A 19,571-nucleotide genomic window follows, 5' to 3' on the forward strand; every position below is an offset into this window, starting at 1 on the left:
TTATCTGAGTAATGCTATGCTTATAATATTTTTACAACAAATCTTAAATGTTAAATTATTATTAGTTATAATTTGACTCCACTACTGACATTATTTTTTTATTAACTAACTAATTATCTAAGTCTCTCAGAAAAAACTTATTATTTGAAATTTATTATGAAATTATCATTAAAATATTATGTACGTAATACTATTCAACTTATCAGGAGGGAAAAAAATTAAATATGACAATGATTAGAATGTGATTTGCGAAAAGAAGGAAAGAGGATAGTTGAAGGGATTTTTCATCCCTTTGGTCTCGTAAGTCGGTAAGTCACAGGTGGGCCTATCTGTTGCCCAAGGAAGGAGAAGAAATGGTGGGCTTTACTGCCACCAATCCTCCTTCGTGCAAGGCCCTTGGGTTTTAAATTTTTTTAAGATCATATCCAACAAAATTGACTTTGCAAGCACGTTCCCTTTTTCCGTATACTGTTAGGATATTAATTAAATATATGTTTTTTTTTTCTTTCTATTCTATAATAATTGTTTTAAGATATCAATTATTTTTTAGTGTAAACATGATTAATTTGAATATCATATTTTTTTTTTAAATGACAATAAATTTTATTAATTGAATTAATTGGAAACCATTTTATAGCTTTACTTTATAGTGTAATTAAAACATTAAAACTATTGGGGTAATTGATCATTTGTCATATTCTAGTTATTTTCAATCTCATTAACGGAATAAAAGTGGGGGGGGGGGGGGGTGAGGGGGGAAGTGTACCTCGCAATAAGTACTAGTTTAAAACATGTTCAAAAGCAATATAGTGTCATACAAAAAAGTTCATTTGCACTTCCACTTCGATCATCTAGTCTAAGTCCAACTAATTATTGGCATCCAAAAGAGATATATCAATAACTCTAATGTGTGTGAAAAAGGGAGGAAGAGAGAATTAGAAAATTCATAGGTTTACTGGTTTAGCAATAGAAAGAAATAGATAAATGGAAACTACACTAAACCAAATGATCACAATCAATAAGAAATCAATATAGAAGACTTGATCTTGATCGGACTCCTACGTCTTCATCATATATATAAACTTAAATACAATCACACTCTTAATTACTACATCTTCCAATATTCGAAATATAATTCACAAGACAAATACAATTGACAATACTCACACGATAGTATTTAATAAATACAAATATTATTTCAAGACAGACCCAATTGGCGTCAAACTTTCGAAACAATTTTTGACTTCCAAGATTGTTAGTTGATTGCTTACTTGGAAATTATTTTGCCCATCATAACACCATGTCAAATTCGATTGTCAATCGATACCAATATATTACGAAGGAGCAAGTAATTATCTCCCATTATCCACGAGTTTCAGTAACTGGTCATTCATGCTATCATATTCAGCAGTTGTACTGGTAGAACCACCGGTGCCAACATCAATATCGAAAGACTTACTAGTTGCACTGAGCAAGTATTCAGTCTTGTTCGCATAGACATCAGTGTTTTCCGATGGCTTTTTTTCCATTTTTTTCAATCTTTCCAGCTCTGCTGCCACCTCTTTCATAGAAGGCCTATCATCCCCTCTCAACCTTAGGCACCTTTTTGCAAGATTAGCAACTTCCGTTAGTTGCTCAATATTACCATCATTAACAATGTGAACTTCAACAATTTGAAGTAAGCGGTCCTCTTTTATGGCAGAAACAAAGGATGTTGCTAAATTTCTATCAATTTCAGGCCTATCAAAAGAAAGTGCCTTCTTACCTGTCAGTAGCTCTGCCATAACAACACCAAAGCTATAGACATCACTTTTTTCTGTTAGATTGCTAGTTTGTAAGTATTCTGGATCCAAATACCCCAAAGTTCCTTGCACCAAAGTGGTCAATTGTGTTTGATCAAGTGGAACTAGTCTTGAAGCTCCAAAGTCAGCTACTTTTGCTGTATAGTTATCATCTAACAATATATTCGCAGTTTTAATATCTCTATGTATAATTGGCATAGAAGTTGCAGAATGCAAGTATGCAAGTGCTTCAGCTGTTTCTGTAGTAATTTTCAAACGTTTTTCCCATGAAAGTAAGGATGATCGGCCTTTATCATGTATGTGGTCACAAAGAGTTCCGTTTGTGATGAATTCATAAACAAGTAAAGGCACTTCTGTTTCTAGACAACAACCAAACAACTTAACCACATTCCTATGGTTAATTTGGGTAAGCACAATCACTTCATTTATGAATTGCTCAATTTGACTCTGATCACCAATTTTAGACTTCTTAATGGCAACAACTTTGTTATCAGATAATACTCCTTTATACACTGTTCCATAGCCTCCATGGCCAAGGACTCTACTCTCGTCATAGTTGTTGGTGGCCTTTTTTAACTCTTCTGCAGTAAAGATTTTGGTTGTCATGGAACTTTCGTGATTAGAGACTCGTTGTTTTAACAATAAACCACCATTCTGCTGGAAGAATTTTTCTTTGATCTTGAGGTGCTTTCTTCTTTTTAGACCCCAATATATCCAAGAGCCTCCCAAAAGCAATATTAAGAGGCTTACGCTGATACCTGCACATATTCAAACTTGCATTTTCACCAAGTAGAACGTTTTAACTTCTTTAAATTTGTTAATACCACTGTCTCTGTAATGGCACAAATTTTGATACAGTTGAGAAGTATATTTAACATACGTATCATATGAAGACGCAATCAAGATTGGAATTATAATAGTTAATGACTGCCACAAAAACATATACTCCGCTATGAGCGGCTCTCAAATCTGGTAATGACAAATTATATCAAAATTAAAAATATACAATTGAAAGAGAACTGGTGAACCAGGTTTTGAATTGACATCCTTTTATAAAACCACGTTGAGTTCCTTTGTTAATTATGAAGAAGACATTAGCGAAGCTAAGAATGCATAATTTTTTCTTTAAAAAAATCATGGCATATATATCAAAGATTGGACCTCCCACAAGCAAGTATTAAGAGGCAATCCGTATGGTTTTTGAACTTGTTTGGATAGCGAACCTAGCTAGTTGAGAATCAAAAGCATCGTTTATATAACGAAATGCAGGAACCGTTTTTTTTTTTTTTTTTTTTTTGAAAGTCTAAATTTCTTATTTTCTTCAAAATATCTTATTTTTGCATAGTCTATGACAGTGAATTCAAAAAAAAAAAAAAAAAAAAAAAATAGCAAGCAATAAGAACATCGGATTGATAACATCTGTCAGTGAAGACCTCAACTCTTCACCAAGTCAATTGAAAAACAAAAAACCAACCCTCAAGTCTAACATTAAGGGTCTGTTTGATAGTAGAGTAATTTTTTTTTTTTTTAAATAAATAAATAACTAAAAATAGTTTTAGCTTTTAGAGCGTTGGACAAATTATAAGATAAAATGCTTTGAAGTTGATACCTCATTTAGGTAACCGACTGAAAAAAAAAAAAAAAAAAATTGTAAGAGATGATATCAGAGGACATAATACAAAAGTTTTGTATTTTCATGAACTCAATTAATTCAATCTAGTGCTAAAATTTATTTAATCACTGTTAATATTATGAATATCATCGTCATTCATCATATTCATTTGAAATAAAGAGTTTTAAACGTTAAAGCCCTGAATTTCAATATTGGTGTTTACTTAGATAAAACACAATAAAAGATATAATTATCATTGAACTATTACTTGAATCTCAACATTTAATTTAGTTGAAACCTCCTAATCCCCTCCAACATAGAGATCTAAGTCATTTTTCACACTAACAACGATGTCTGGTGAATAAAATTTGGGACATTTGCATTTACATCATTTCTCACTCTACCCGGATATTCTCTTGGAAATATAAAATATTTCCGTTAGAGCATCAGTATCTGGGCTTCTATCTGGGTTTCAGTGGTTACAAGTGGTTTTCGATTTTGGTGGTTCTGATTTCAGTGATGTTGCTGGATTAGTGGCAGTAGCTTGGGTTTTGTTGGTCATTTGTGGGTTTTATGTTGGCGGTGGTGGGTGATGGGCAGTGAGGCATTGGTGGTTTATTTGAGTTTCATTAGCTTTTTTTGGGTTTGTTCATGGTGGTGGTGGTGGCAAGTGGTTGCAGTGGCAGTGATAGGTGGGTTTTGAGTTTTAGTTGGGTTTTGGGATTTATTTGGGTATCGGCTTTAAGTTTTTGTTTGGGTAATTGGGTTTCGCTTGGGTAATTGGGTTTCGCTTGGGTATTATGTTTGAGTTTGAATCGGCAGCTGTGTCGACAAGTGGTTCTATTGGGCTGCTCAGCGGTGATAGGTGGTTGAGAGAAAGAAAGAAAGAGTCAAAGAGGAAGAGAGACAAAAATTAGAGAGAGGAGAGAGATGATTTTGGGTTATAGTATTTTATTTTGTAGATATATTATTTTAATGTGTTGCATGATAAAATAAAAGTTGAGATATTAGGTGTATTGTAAAATAAGATGTTATAATCATTGTTTTTAAACTCAGACCGGACTGGCTGATTTGACCGGGTTAACTGGGAACTGGTTCTATAAGAACCCAATTTTGCTGGCAAGACTTGAACTTGCTCTTAGTAAGTGAAATAACATGTCTAGCATGCAAACCATTGGGGCACGCATATCAGTTGAACTTGGGTCTGATCTCAAAAACATTGAACCTTTCATTTTTTTAGTTCATTAAATGGTTTGAGTTTCAAAATCAAGGTTTGTTGAGCACTCTTTTTTCGGCCCACATGGCAATATTTCATTGGCAACCCATGCCACATCAACATATTATTGATTTTTGGGTAAATCTCTTTAAGGTCCAAAATAAGCTCATATCTCGTTCAACTACATGGATTGGGCTCACATGGCCTGCGAGATCCTTACTTCAAGAGGCGGATTCATGGTTCACATTTCCTTTTCATTAATTGGGATCGTAACCCATGATATCATCAACATCAACGTATGGATCAGGCTTGAGCAATGAATCAAAACTCACGGCTCATATTACCTCTCTTACACATGCCAAGCGCTTTCTTCAACAAGAGTCTATATTTACACAAAATGACAACAAAACCTGAGGTATGTTATCTCATCTTCGGCTTATGATCCTAGCTCATAAGTCTCTTTGGGGAAACTTTGAGAGTCGTGGTTTAGAGGGCCAAGAGGTATATTCAGTAAAGGTCCAGCAGTTTAAAGTTGATAAAAGAGACATGTTGCTTAGCGTGTCTTTTCTAACTCCCTGAACTCTGATGAGTCCGTGTGTAGTGGGTAACATATGGTAAACATCTTTTATCACATAGCACTTTAGATGATAAAATTCTCTATTGTTCTTTTCCTAAAACTTAATATTCATCATGTGACAAATACTCAATATCTCCAGCCATCTAAATGCTGAGAAAATAACTATTTATTTAATCTCCAGCTGTTGCTATACAAATTTAGAAACTTCATTATATTATTCTACATAAATCTTATTACTACTTTCAGCTAAAATGCAACTCAAACACATGGCCTAATCTGATTGGTTATCTTTAATCTCCAACTATATACAAAATATTCATGATATCTTTAATACTCAGCTGTTGTCTCCCACAATCAGACCATATATTTTTTTGCCAGCTGCTAGAGCAGAGCATTAAATATTCTTTTTGCTCACCAAGATTATGTCACAACACAATGAGACCTTAACTAGATCTCTAAAGCTTCATTAACTTTCAACCAAACATTCTATTACTTACTAGAAATGTGTTGTAATGGAACCTTGCACCAAAAACACAAACACCCAAAAAAGGAAGCATTTCCAGCAAAACCCCAGCAGTGTATTCAGCACTTGACACCTGGCTGGAAGTGATATCATTAGCCATTTAATGCTGAAATCTCAGCAACCAGCTGCTATACCAAAAATAGCAAGAAACCCTTGAAAGAGATCTTACAATTTTTCAGCCAAATCTATGAAATAAATGCTAAATGTCCTCTCCAGCAGTCTGAAATCAACCAATTGACCTCATCTACCTTTGCCCAAAGCAATAGTTGTTTTATGACAGCTGTAACATCTGTGTCATGATTCATTGCTAGTTGAGACATATTTTAGCTGATATTCTTACTTTTCTTGAAAAAATACTTTCCTTTTCTGTTGCTCTTTCCCCAGCAGCTCTTACCCAAAACAGTAAGAACACCTTAAACCTAAACATACCATTTTTGCCCAAATCTTAAGATGGATTTTCTGAAGATTCATTTCTAGTTGAGACAGATTTTGGCTAATATTCTTTGCTAAAATACCCCTTTAAACTTAGCTCTAAGGGGACCCTGGATCAACACCTCAAAGGGGGGACCAAGGGAGAAGAACAACTCTCTCATAAAACTTCTCTATTCTCTCTCCCTCTAATAATCTTCGGAAGCTCTTAATGAAGTTCTGAGCTTCTGAGTTTTTAGTTTCTAAATCAGGAACAAAACTCTTCAGCCCTTGGCTCATAAATGCCCTTTATAAGCCCTCATACATCCTCCAGCAGAAAATCCCAGCGACATTGCTAAACACACTACAACATTATTACCCCTCTTATACTTATTCTCTCACTCTCCATGTTCAGAAAATACACCTATCTTACTGCTCCTATCTCCAAATACCTAAACACATCTCTATACCCTTCTCTTCCAAACTCTTTCCTCTTGGAAAGCAATCTCTACAACTTCTCCAGAGGTTATAATCTCATATTTTTACTATCTTTAACCTCCATATCTCTCATACTTCCATATATCATACATATTACGAATATTACATCCCACAAAACATCTATATCTTTTACTATCTCCACACTTCTCAAGAGATATCAAGCACTCGTACTAAAAGTCTTTCTTATGGAAGGCATGAACTTCTATTACTAAAACCCTTTTCTTAGAAGGCACCATGATCTCATATCAAAGCCCTTCTCCTAGAAGGCCCAAATCCATCTTACATAAAGCCCTTCTCTTAGAAGGCACAAGTACTCCATAAAAAAGCCCTTCTTATGGAAGGTAACACTATTCATAACTTCACAACAACTAAAAGAGCATTGTCAAGGGGAAAACTCATTTAAATGCATGATAAGAGGGGCAAACCTAACCAGCCCCTATACACAGTTGGGCATACTCTCTCTCCCTCCAGTTGTACCAATTTTTCCCCTTCAATCTTGAAGTCATCATGGCAAATTGCCTCTCTACTGCTAGAGTCATTCTGTTGGAATCCTATCAGCTCACTGACGCTATACAGCTGGGGCTACAAACCATACAAAGATAAGTGACTTTGCTTCCATATCTTTAAATTTACGTCATTGAGTACATGATTACTTTACATTTAAATACATATTACTTTATTCCAACTACTATTACAACTGTTAACCAAGGCTTAAACTCATTTAAATGCATGATAAGAGGGGTAAGCTTAACCAGGCTCTACCACTGGCATTCTGCTGGAATCCTATCAGCTTATGATGCTACACGACTGGAGCTCCAAATCATACGAAGATAAGTGACTTTGCTTCTATATCTTTAAATTTGCATCATTGAGTACATGATTACTTTACCTCTAAATAAATACTACTTTATTTCAACTGTTATTACAACTACTAATCAAAGCTATCATTTGAAATGCATATTATATATTTATTCGACTATTATCATGATTCTTAGACTTTGGTTTAATGGTTTTGTAAGCTTAAAAGTACGCCGGTAGCCACTGGACCACGTGGCCCAATGTTGAGTTCCGGATGCAACTCCCCAAACAGAACCAGGGCCTAGTAAGGTTATCACTCTAACGGACCACACATAGCTGGGCAATCGAAAAAGGCCTGCCCTCGAACATTTGGCGACTCCACTAGGGAGTTGCATGTATTGCCATGTCATGCCTCCAAAGTCTAGAATCACATATCATAGAGGAGAACTTGATTCTGAATACTTAAAATCTCTTGATCTAGCAGCTCACGACGCTGAGTTACAATAATATTACATCATTATTATTCAAGAAAATGCTATTCCACGTGTCCCTCTATCATTCGAGCTGCACCAAGGCTTGCAACATACTTATTACAAGCTTATTAACCCCATAAAAGATGATCTCTTCCCCAAAAGCAAGCTTATCCATCATACCAGCCATAGAGGGCTTCAGCAACAGAAAACCCTCTTACCGCTGGGGATATACACTCTTATCTGTCATACCAGCCACAGAGGGCCTCAGCAATAGAAAACCCTTTTACCGCTGGGGATATTCACTATTATCCATCATTTTAGCCACAAAGGGCCTCAGCAGGAGAAACCCCTCTTCCCGTTGGAGATATTCGCTATTATCTATCATTCCAGCCACAGAGGGTCTCAGCAGCAGAAACCCTTCTTACCGCTGGAGATCTTTACTACTATCCGTCACTTTAGCCACAGAGGGCCTCAACAACAGATTACCCTTCTTTGGCTGCACTATTACCCAATAGTTTAACATTAGAGGGCTTTATCAGCAAACCCTCATACAGTTAGGCAGATCTATTATTATCCAGCAATCCAATAAGCAAGGGTCTAATCGATAGCAACCCTTTTTACCGCTGGACATGTTCATCTCTCCAGTAGCAAAGGGCCTCAGCAACTAATTACCCTTCTTTGGTTGCACTATTACCCAATAGTTCAACATCAGAGGGCTTTATTAGCAAACCCTCATACAGCTAGGCAGATTTATTATTATCCAGCAGTCCAACAACAAAGGGCCTGATCAGTAGCAAACCCCCATGCTACTAGACATATTCATTGTTATCCATCACTTCTGTAGCAGCAGGCCTCATTAGCAGAAAACCCTCTTTTTGCTAAACAATCTATTTTCTCTAGTAGTTCAATAAAAAAGCCTCCAGTAGAAAACACTTCTTCAGCTGGATGAATTATTATATCTCAAATCCCTATTTACCCACTCACCAAATACAAAATACTTCCCACATATTACCCAAATACTCTCCACATTATTACCTAACTTGAGCTCCCACAAATATTCCTATATAAGCCCCATAAGTTACCTTGAGCCCTCTCACAAATACTACCAATTATATCCTACATATTATCCAACTTGGGTTTTCCACAAAAATACGTATCACATTACTATCAAAATTGGGCCACAAAATTATACTATCTCTACAAAAAAGCCCAAAATCATTTACCTTGTGGGCAAAACCTAAAAAACCCAACAAAACCTTCACACAAAGCCCGTTGCTACACGACACCTCTAAAGCCCGTTACTACACAACACCTCTAAAGCTCGTTGCTACACGGCATTCTTACTAAGTCCATTGCTACATGACAATATTTTTTACAAAATCCTACAAAGTCCAAATACTAATTTGGCATCTATTTTATAAAGCTCAAATACTAATTTGGCGTCTATTTTACAAAGCCCAAATACTAATATGTCACCTATTTTATAAAACCCAAGTATTACTTTGGCACCTATTTACAAAAGCCCAAATATTATTTTGGCAAAAACAATTGCATTATACTCAAAAGCATAAATACTATCATTGGCAATATTTTACAACTGTCCAATACTATTTTGGCAATATCTTATCAACAACCCAAAACTACTACTTTTTGACAAAAAATTATTTCATAACAGCCCAAATATTATTTGGCAAATAATATTATATTATGCTCAAAGTCTAAAGTTAATACTTTGGCAATAATATATTTCAAAAGCCCATGATTCAAGTCCATGGCAAAACTATCTTATCAATGGAATTCAATTCCAATTAAAAGTCCATGGTTCAAGCCCATGGCAATTACTTATCAAAGCCCATGGTAAATCTCATGGCAATTGTCTCTGTTTCACTAACATATAGGTTATCATTTGAGGCCTACATCCAAGAAATGGAGAACTTTGCAAGAGAACTTTCCTAATTCATCACGGATCATACCAACATTTTGCCACATCACTATTCAACCTACTTCCATTGCTACATGGGGAATCTTTACCGAAAAGTGTTTCTCATGAAGAATTGAGGATCACTCTTGCTGCTCTCCATAAGCAAAAATCAGATCCAAGTCTTACTTGAATCCATCCAGCAATCTCATGGCACTATTCCAAACTACCTACTGCTGTATCTTCGCATCACACAATCTCCCCAGCTGCTGCAAAGGTCTAAAAGTTACTGCATCAATAAAAGCCTTGTGCCGCTGGAAAGTAAGATGAGTAATCCACAGTCCTTGTTACTTCTCATCATAACCCAGCGAATTGTGAAAAATGCAAGAAGCCAATGGCCAACAACTTGACAAGAATCCACCTACCACTGGAAAAGATGAGGTAGTCTCCAAACTATCTAAGTCCAACAAAGAATCACCTACCAACATTGTCAAGTGGCACCCTCGATTCTTACTTAAGGGCAACAAGAGGTTCAATTGAACTCACTTCCTAAACACGAGGGGAAAACTGTCACCATCAATCTGGTATTTCCTGTTTTACCGCTAGAACTCATGCCAGCCATACTTTCCTAGAAGCTGCCAATGCTATTTCCTTCATAGACAATGACACAAAGATCAAATATTCTCAACCATTATCATTTACTCAATAGTCATTACATTCAGCAAATCAAAAAGTCATCCAGAATGATGAATCACCTATTCAAATCAAGAAAAGATTACTCCAGCAGTAAACTAACACACACCCAGCAGCTTGCTTGGGCAGATAGAACAAACCCCAGCTACTCATGTTCAGAACTCCAGCAGATCCATCAGTTTATACAGATGCCTCCAGCAAATAGACTTACTGATTCCAGCATGCTCAATCAAGCAATCATCATACGAGATCATTACCACAAGTACCTACACTATGTCAAGTAGCAAAAGTGCAAATTTCACTGCTGAATTTGTCAAGATACTCCTCACTTGCTAATATATGCTTATCCAGGGCCTCTCTACACTTGGGGGCTTGATCTCATTAATCCTAAGGTTCCATCTCTGGGGACTACAATTGGATATTTATCACAACAAAGTACAACAATATCACTAGAGTCATTTCCACTATACAAGTCTATTGGTCCAACGGCAGCCAACTTCTTTCAAGAACACATTACTTATCAATTTGGCACTCTCACAAAATTACAAGCAACAAATGGAGCTCTATCCCTTGAATTACTATTATGTCAAGTCGTGGAAGTCCCACGCACCCTCTTCAAAGTCGTGTCCCACGCACTACACTATTAGAATCATAATGGTCTTATGCATCACATCGCTGGAATCTTTGCAACGTCATCATCAAAGTTGCAGTAATCTTACACTTGGGGGCTTGGATTCTCACTATCCATTTGAGAGGACTACATATAAATCTACATGAAGACCAGTCACTCTACCAATTAAATCAAGGTTACTACTCCAACTATGGACTTTCTACTACATTAAATCTCTACATGTCCAGCGACACCTATTTTATTACTCTAGCAGTACTATCAGATCCAGCAATATGATCATTACCTACGACTCTATTAATACAATCATGATCATGCAGCCAATCCTACAAGTGGCCATTCAATCTCTATGCTTCCTAAAGCAACTCTTCCAACAAGGACGAAATCTCAATAGGAAGCTCATATTATCTTGGCCATCTCCATCAAACTTCTTCAAGAATTGACTACAATTAGCGATATGAGCAAAATATTCATCTGCTATGATATCAAAATACATCCTAGACTGCCCCAGCTGTAAACTCAGTATTCAGACATTTAGCAGTGACAACTTCAATTCGCTGAAGCAAGAGTAGTATCCTTTCTAGCCGTAGCATTGAAAGTTGGGCTCATACTATTTTCGAATGGACCAACCGCGATTGCAACTACAAGAATGAAGTTAGCTCCAAATGCATCAACTTCAACAAACACAATCATAATTGAAGTAACACCACATCCAGTTGCAATCCTGACCAACTTTAACATTACCTTGCTGCCCTCAATCGACAACACCACATCCAGCTCCAATCGTAACCAACTTCAACATTACCTTGCTGCCCTCAACCCAGTAGCACCACATCCAGCTGCAATCCTCACCAACTTCAACATTACCATGCTGCCCTCAACCCGGCAGCACCACATCTAGTTGCAATCCTAACCAGCTGTAACATTACAGTGCTGCCTTCAATCCAGCAGTATCATCTCCAGCAGTTAACAATCATAGATTGCCTCATCTAAAAAGGTCTTCAAGCAAACCCGTTACTCGTGCATGCCTTTGTAGTATAAGCCCATGCACTTAGGGGGCTAAATGTTGAGGACTCTTTTTTCAGCCCACATGGCATTACTTCATTGGTAACCCATGCCACATCAACATATTATTGACTTTTTGGATAAATCTCTTTAAAGCCAAAAATAAGCTCATATCTCATTCAACTACATGGATTAGGCTCACATGGCCCACGAGATCCTTACTTCAAGAGGCGGATTCATGGTCCACATTTCCTTTTCATCTATTGGAATCATAACCCATGATATCATCAACATCAACATATGGATCAGGCTTAAGCAATGAATTAAAACTCACGGCCCATATTACCTCTCTTACACTCATGGCAAGCGGCTTCTTTAACAAGAGCCCATATTTACACAAAATGACAACAAAACCTAAGGTATGTCATTTCATCTTTAGCTTATGATCCAAGCTCATAAGTCTCTTTGGGGAAACTTTGGGAGTCATAGTTTGGAGGGCCAAAAGGTATGTTCAATAAACCTCCAGTGGTTTAAAGTTGATAAAAGAGACATGTTGCTTGGCGTGTCTTCCAACTCCCTGAACTTTGACGAGTCCGTGTGTAGTAGGTAACATATGGTAAGCATCTCTTATCACATAGCACTTTAGATGATAAAATTCTCCATTGCTCTTTTCCTAAAACTTAATATTCATCATGTGACAAATACTCAATATCTCTAGCCATCTAAATGCTTAGAAAATAACTATTTATTCAATCCCCAGCTGTTACTATACAAATTTAGAAACTTCATTATATTATTTTACATAAATCTTATTACTACTTTCAGCTAAAATCCAACTTAAACACATGGCTTAATCTGATTGGCTATCTTTAATCTCCAACTATATACAAAATATTCATGATATCTCTAATACCCAGCTGCTGTCTCCCACAATCAGACCATATATTTCTCTACCAGCTGCCAGAGCAGAGCATTAAATACTTTTCTTACTCACCAAGATTATGTCACAACATAATGAGACCTTAACTAGATCTCTAAAGCTTCATTAACTTTCAACCAACCATTCTATTACTTACTAGAAATGTGTTGTAATGGAACCTTGCACCAAAAATACAAACACCCAAAAAAGGAAACATTTCCAGCAGAACCCTAGTAGTGTATTCAGCACTTGACACCTGGCTGGAAATGATATCATCAGCCATTTAATGTTGAAATCCCAGCAACTAGCTACTATACCAAAAATAGCAAGATACCCTTGAAAGAGATCTTACCATTTTTCAGCCAAATTCATGAAATAAATGCTGAATGTCCTCTCTAGTAGTCTGAAATCACCCAGCTGACCTCATCTGCTTCTGTCCAAAGCAACAGCTGTCTTATGACAGCTGTGTCATGATAGTTGTCACAGCTTTTCCTAATAGCTGGGATAGCTTTTTTAGAACAAATGTAATAGCTGACCCAGCAGCCTTAGCATTACTGATTTTCCACATTTGGCTAAAACCAAAACCAACTAAAGTAATTATCTTTTTCTTGCCAAAATACTTTCCTTTTCTGCTGCTCTTTCCCCAGCAGCTCTTACTTAAAATAGCAAGAACACCTTAAACCTAAACATACCATTTTTGTCCAAATCTTAAGATGGATTCTCTGAAGATTCATTGCTAGTTGAGACAGATTTTGGTTGATATTCTTTGCTAAAATACCCCCTTAAACTCAGCTCTAAGGGGACCCTAGATCAACACCTCAAGGGGGGGACCAAGGGAGAAGAACAACTTTCTCATAAATATTCTCTATTCTCTCTCCCTCTAATAATCTTTGGAAGCTCTTAATGAAGTTCTGAGCTTCTAAATTTTTTAGTTTCTGAATTAGGAACTAAACTCTTCAGCCCTTGGCTCATAAATGCCCTTCATAAGCCCTCATACATCCTCCAGCAGAAAATCCTAGCAACATTGCTAAACACACTATGACACTATTGCCCCTCTTATACTTATTCTCTCACTCTCCATATTCAAAAAATACACCTATCTTATTGCTCCTATCTCCAAATACCTAAACACATCTCCATACCCTTCTCTTACAAAATCTTTCCTCTTGGAAAGCAATCTCTACAACTTCTCCAGCGGTTATAATCTCATATTTTTACTATTTTTAACCTCCATATCTCTCATACTTCCATATATCATACATATTATGAATATTACATCCCACAAAACATCTATATCTTTTACTATCTCCACACTTCTCAAGAGATATCAAGCACTCGTACTAAAAGCCCTTCTCATGGAAGGCATGAACTTTTATTATTAAAGCTCTTTTCCTAGAAGGCACCAAGATCTCATATCAAAGCCCTTCTCCTAGAAGGCCCAAATCCATCTTCCATAAAGCCCTTCTCTTAGAAGGCACAAGTACTCCATACAAAAGCCCTTCTCATGGAAGGCAACACTATTCATAACTTCACAATAACTAAAAGAGCATTATCAAGGGGAAAACTCATTTAAGTGCATGATAAGAGGGTGCAAGCTTAACCAACCCCTACACGTAACTCTGCATACTCTCTCTCCCTCCAATTGCACCCATTTTTTCCCTTCAATCTTGAAGTCATCATGGCAAATTGCCTCTCTACCGCTGGAGTCATTCTGCTGGAATCCTATCAGCTCACTAACACTATACAACTGGGGTTACAAACCATACAAAGATAAGTGAATTTGATTCCATATTTTTAAATTTACATAATTGAGTACATGATTACTTCACATTTAAATACATATTAATTTATTCCAATTACTATTACAACTGTTAACTAAGGTTTAAACTCATTTAAATGCACGATAAGAAGGGTAAGCTTAACTAGCCTCTACCGTTGGCATTTTGCTAGAATCTTATCAGCTCACTGATGTTATACAACTGGAGCTACAAACCATACGAAGATAAGTGACTTTATATTTTACCTCTAAATAAATACTACTTTATTTCAACTATTATTACAACTATTAATCAAAACTATCATATCAAACGCATATTATATATTTATTCGACTATTATCGTGATTTTTAGACTTTGGCTTTAATGGTTTTGTAGGCTTAAAAATACGCCGGTAGTCATTGGACCACGTGACCCAATGTTGAATTCCGGATGTAACTCCCCAAATAGAATCCGGACCTAATAAGGTCATCCTTCTAATGGACTACACATGACTGGGCCCTCAAACAAGGTTATAATAAATAAAGTATCTTTTTAGACGGTAAAATATGATATAATTTGCAATTGCATGCTCTTACGCTTCATTCATTCTTAAAAGTTTTCTTTATTTATTTAATGGCCTGGCCGAGAAAAATCAAATAGAATGTTTTATGGTAGATTAAATCATTACTCACAGAGGATAACTTTGCTTTAAAATAAAAAAATAAAAAATTAGAGATGATAATGATGATTCTGGTGTCCAGCAGACAACATGAGTTACGTGACCAAAGAAAGAGGCCAATGGGCAATGGCAATCCATAATAAGAATGAAAAAAGTTTCGTGATAATTCTCCGTTTGGAATCTTTGGATCAATACATCACAGACTTTGACTTGTGTAAATATGTCGTTTTGTTTAAAGAAGCGATAAGTGACATATTGTCGGGTATTGTAGCTGGTAGGGACTAGGGAAGTCTGTGTTTCTCCTTTGGTTGAAACTTGAAAGAAAGTGACATGAAGTCATAGTGCGTTATCAGAAAGAAAAAGTGAGAGAGCATGGAAAAGTAAAGAGGGGAAAAAAAAAAAAGATCGATATTTTGTTGGCCAAATTATACTTTTTGTCAGTTTCAATTTGTTTCTTTTATATTATCTCAATTTTAAATTAATTGATTTCAATTTTTTATTTATTTATTTATTTTTATACAAGATAGAATTCTATTTTAGTCTAATCTAAGTGTATATGTGTGTGAACCTCCTTCTTGAAGACTTGAACCTCAGCCCTTGTCCCCCCTCACTCTACAAACATTTATACTTGTGGAGTGACCATCGCATTAAGAGAGTACGGTGGTTCAAAATTATCTTTTAACTAAAACAACTTATATGCATAAAATTGAATTTATTTTAAAAGTTGATGGATGAGTTTGACTATATAAAATAGAGTATTCTGTTAATAATAATAATAATAATAATAATAGTAAATTCTTTTTTTTGGTAAACATAATAATAGTAAATTCATTACCTTAATCCTTAAGATATAGAATAAAAAATGACTAACAAATGTTTAGGAACTAAGTTAATTTTAGAAACCAAATTAATCACTTTTGAAATGTATTGATGTATCAATCTAAATTTGAGAAAATTATTAAGTATTCCTGAAGTACCATAAATGCATACTCCCTCCTCTCACATGAATGGTGCATACTCCCTCCTTTCACATAAATGATGGGTTCTACCAAAATTTAATTAGTGGGACACACTATTCATGTGAGAGAAAGAAGTACATATTCATGATACTCGGGAGTACACAATAACTTTTCCTAAATTTGAGAGCAAGTTAATAATAATAATAATAATAATAATACAATTCTTATATATATTATTATACTTACACAGTGCAATGATAGATGTCTTCATAAGTTGGTTGCCTTGGATGCGTTGACAGCCTGTTAGTACTGTTCGGTCGCCCTTTCCATTCTCTTCGTGGATTGGTTCGTACCCCTTCCAACAAGTGCAATTGTAACCCCCATTAGTGTTATTGCATATTTGGTACTGGTGGCATGGGTTTGATCCTTCGCATTCATTAATATCTGAAACAGTTGCAGACGATGTATCAGAACATGAACAACCTTTGTGCTCATTTAGGTTTTTATTTAGGGAAGAAATGGATAATATTACTTTTTATTCTGACACTATATTAAATTGTTGATTGTTTTAAATTATTGTGATATAATTAATTTAATCAATTAATCACGTACTTTTAACAAGTTGCAATGTTCTTAGCTAGTTAATAACTAGTGTAATGCATGGAGAATTGAGAATATTAACAACTTTTTCCCTTTTTTGTTAATATGTTTTTATTATGATTATGTTTTTATGAAACTATATATTATAATATTTTAAAAAAATATGATGTGACAAGATTCTATGTGTTAGTACTTAAATATAAAATAGAATTCAACACTTAATTAAAAATATATATCAGAATAATGATATGTAAAATTATAAAAAATTAAAAGATGATGTGACAAACTATTATAAATTCAATCAAAAAATTCAAATGTTTTCGGTTTTATATATACTAGTTGCTAATCTTTACAATGCATAATTTTTTTTTTTTCTTAAAGTTTACACTTATTCAAAAAAAACAAAAAAATCTACATCACAACTAAAATTATTTTCTCTATTATCAAGGTGAATTTTTTTTTTTTTTCTCAAGAACTCTAAAAGAGAAAGAGATAAATAGTCATTTCCAAACAATATTTAATTACAGAATTAAGTGCGTCATCAAAGTACATTTGAAAATTATAATTATTACCCAAAACAAACTTTCTTAAAATCCAAACTTCTTCAATCTATAACCAAAAAACATGTTGCATATCGAAAATTTTATAAATTAAGGGCGGAAAAAATGAAACAAACACTTTGACACAAAATCTAATAAAACATGATTCAAAACCAAAATGAAAAAAACCAAATCACATCAAAATCCAAAATTTCACTCTAATATCCAAAATAAAGAAAAGTATTTCAAAATTTATAACAAACCAAAATTAAAATAAGATTAAAGAAATAAAAAGATAAAATTATCAAAATGGAAACATATATCTGTAAATTTTATTATATTAAATAGCACAAATTAATTAAAATATATATATATATATTTCAAAAATATTATTGAAATTTTAATAGAGTTTCATCTAAATTAAATTACCAAAATGCAAATATATATTGAACCACTTGCCATATGGTAAGCAATGTGTAAAATTTACTATATTAAAATACAAAATTATAATTGATCAAAATAATTGAAATAAATTTTAAATTTCATTTTAAAATTCTTGAATTTTTTTGAAATATAATTTTAGTTGGAGTAAAATCTTAAACTTTTTAAAACTTAGCTAATAGAGTTTTACCTAAAATTAACTATAATTGAACTATATATATATATATATATATATATATATATCCTAATTAATAATAATATATCCTAATCAATTGATACAGTCACGAATTTTAGAACCAACTTTTACATTTTCAATTAATTTCATACTTATCAACAAAAAAAAAAAAAAAAAAAAAAAAAACTAATATATATTAGCTAGTACCTGTGCAACCATTATCGATGTATGCGTTCCCTTCAAAACCTGAGGAGCACTTGCAAAGATACCCAGGACGGTTGGGTAATTTGTAACATTCACTATTATTTGCCTTACATGCTTCTCCGCATGTCTTATTTGCAATTGTCAAATCAAGCACCACAGGAACGGTTGATTTATTTTGTAAATTTTGAAGATCTGAAGAGGGAGAGTGAAATTCCTCTTTTTTCACTACAAAAGCGAAAACACAAGAATTGTAGTAGGATTCCATGTCATAAGAGACATCGATGTCCACAACGAAATTTACTACTCCTGGTGGTATAGTAGTCTGACAACAGCCCTTGCCAAAGCAGTGCCCTTCAACCACACTGCTATTACTGTCACAGCTTGATATGCATGGACTCGCATAGATACCCGATGAATCTCTAACATACGCAATAATGTCACAACCAACAGCAATGAATTTGTTCTTCCTATCTGAGATGGGAAACTTTGAATATATGCTCTGCGTCTGTGATAGTGAAGAAACATTGTTGAAACAACGACGGGTTAAAGGGGTTGAGACTAGCAGCTCACCATCTTCAAGTGATATGTTGAGGACTTCTATGTTAGAATTGCCCAGAACTGGTTTTGGAATCCCAGATATGTTGTCACAATTGATGTGAAAAGATTCATCAAGGTAGCAACCCCAGCTTGTTCCAAACGGGTAGCGGATTTCAACATTTCCACACTTCCTTTCACAGTTCGAATTGGATTGAGGTCCAGCTCTTACTGCTGAAATTATCAACAAAAGTAGCAATTGTTGGTGCAAAAGCAGTCCATGTAAAGCCATGGTTTTGCCTTTTTTGGTGTCTCTGTTCTTTTGTAAAATTTAGACTCTCTTAATTTGTGCTATAGACAGCCTAGAATGGCCAACTTTATAGAAGGCAAGTAACTCTTTGGGGAGACTAGCTGGCACTGAATGTAGGTGTATACATGGGTCGCTTGGGTGATCAATTATTGGCCAAAATCGAGAGAGAGAGAGAGAGAGAGAGAGGCATAAGGAATAGGAATTAGAGGGTCCTATGTTATCCGGAATAGTGATAGAATTATTGAGAAGCTCGTGCTAAATTACTAAATTTACCTTTTTAATTCAATTTAGAGCTCGTTTAGT

General features: G+C 34.9%; 1 protein-coding gene across 1 annotated transcript; it reads right to left on the reverse strand.

Annotated features, from left to right (window-relative positions):
• Nucleotides 1-1,046: 1,046 nt before the first annotated feature.
• Nucleotides 1,047-19,454, reverse strand: LOC115959796 (putative wall-associated receptor kinase-like 16). Its single transcript, XM_031078381.1, has 3 exons — nucleotides 18,428-19,454; nucleotides 16,712-16,909; nucleotides 1,047-2,560 (listed from the first exon to the last, which is right to left on the reverse strand). Exons 1-3 carry the CDS (start codon nucleotides 19,248-19,250, stop codon nucleotides 1,353-1,355), a joined length of 2,229 nt encoding a protein of 742 aa, XP_030934241.1. The 5' UTR covers nucleotides 19,251-19,454; the 3' UTR covers nucleotides 1,047-1,352.
• Between the last annotated feature and the right edge of the window lie 117 nt (nucleotides 19,455-19,571).

Source organism: Quercus lobata, chromosome 9, assembly GCF_001633185.2.
Source record: "Quercus lobata isolate SW786 chromosome 9, ValleyOak3.0 Primary Assembly, whole genome shotgun sequence".
Classification (NCBI taxonomy): Eukaryota; Viridiplantae; Streptophyta; class Magnoliopsida; order Fagales; family Fagaceae; genus Quercus; species Quercus lobata.

Bases quoted from the DNA above. Each gene is read 5' to 3' on its own strand.
- LOC115959796 (XM_031078381.1), bottom strand. From the start codon at position 19,250: ATGGCTTTACATGGACTGCTTTTGCACCAACAATTGCTACTTTTGTTG. The intron at 16,910-18,427 runs GTACTAGCTAAT...CAACTGTTTCAG, and splicing joins CATCGATAATGGTTGCACAG to ATATTAATGAATGCGAAGGA. The intron at 2,561-16,711 runs GTAAGTATAATA...GAATATGTGCAG, and splicing joins GACATCTATCATTGCACTGT to GTATCAGCGTAAGCCTCTTA.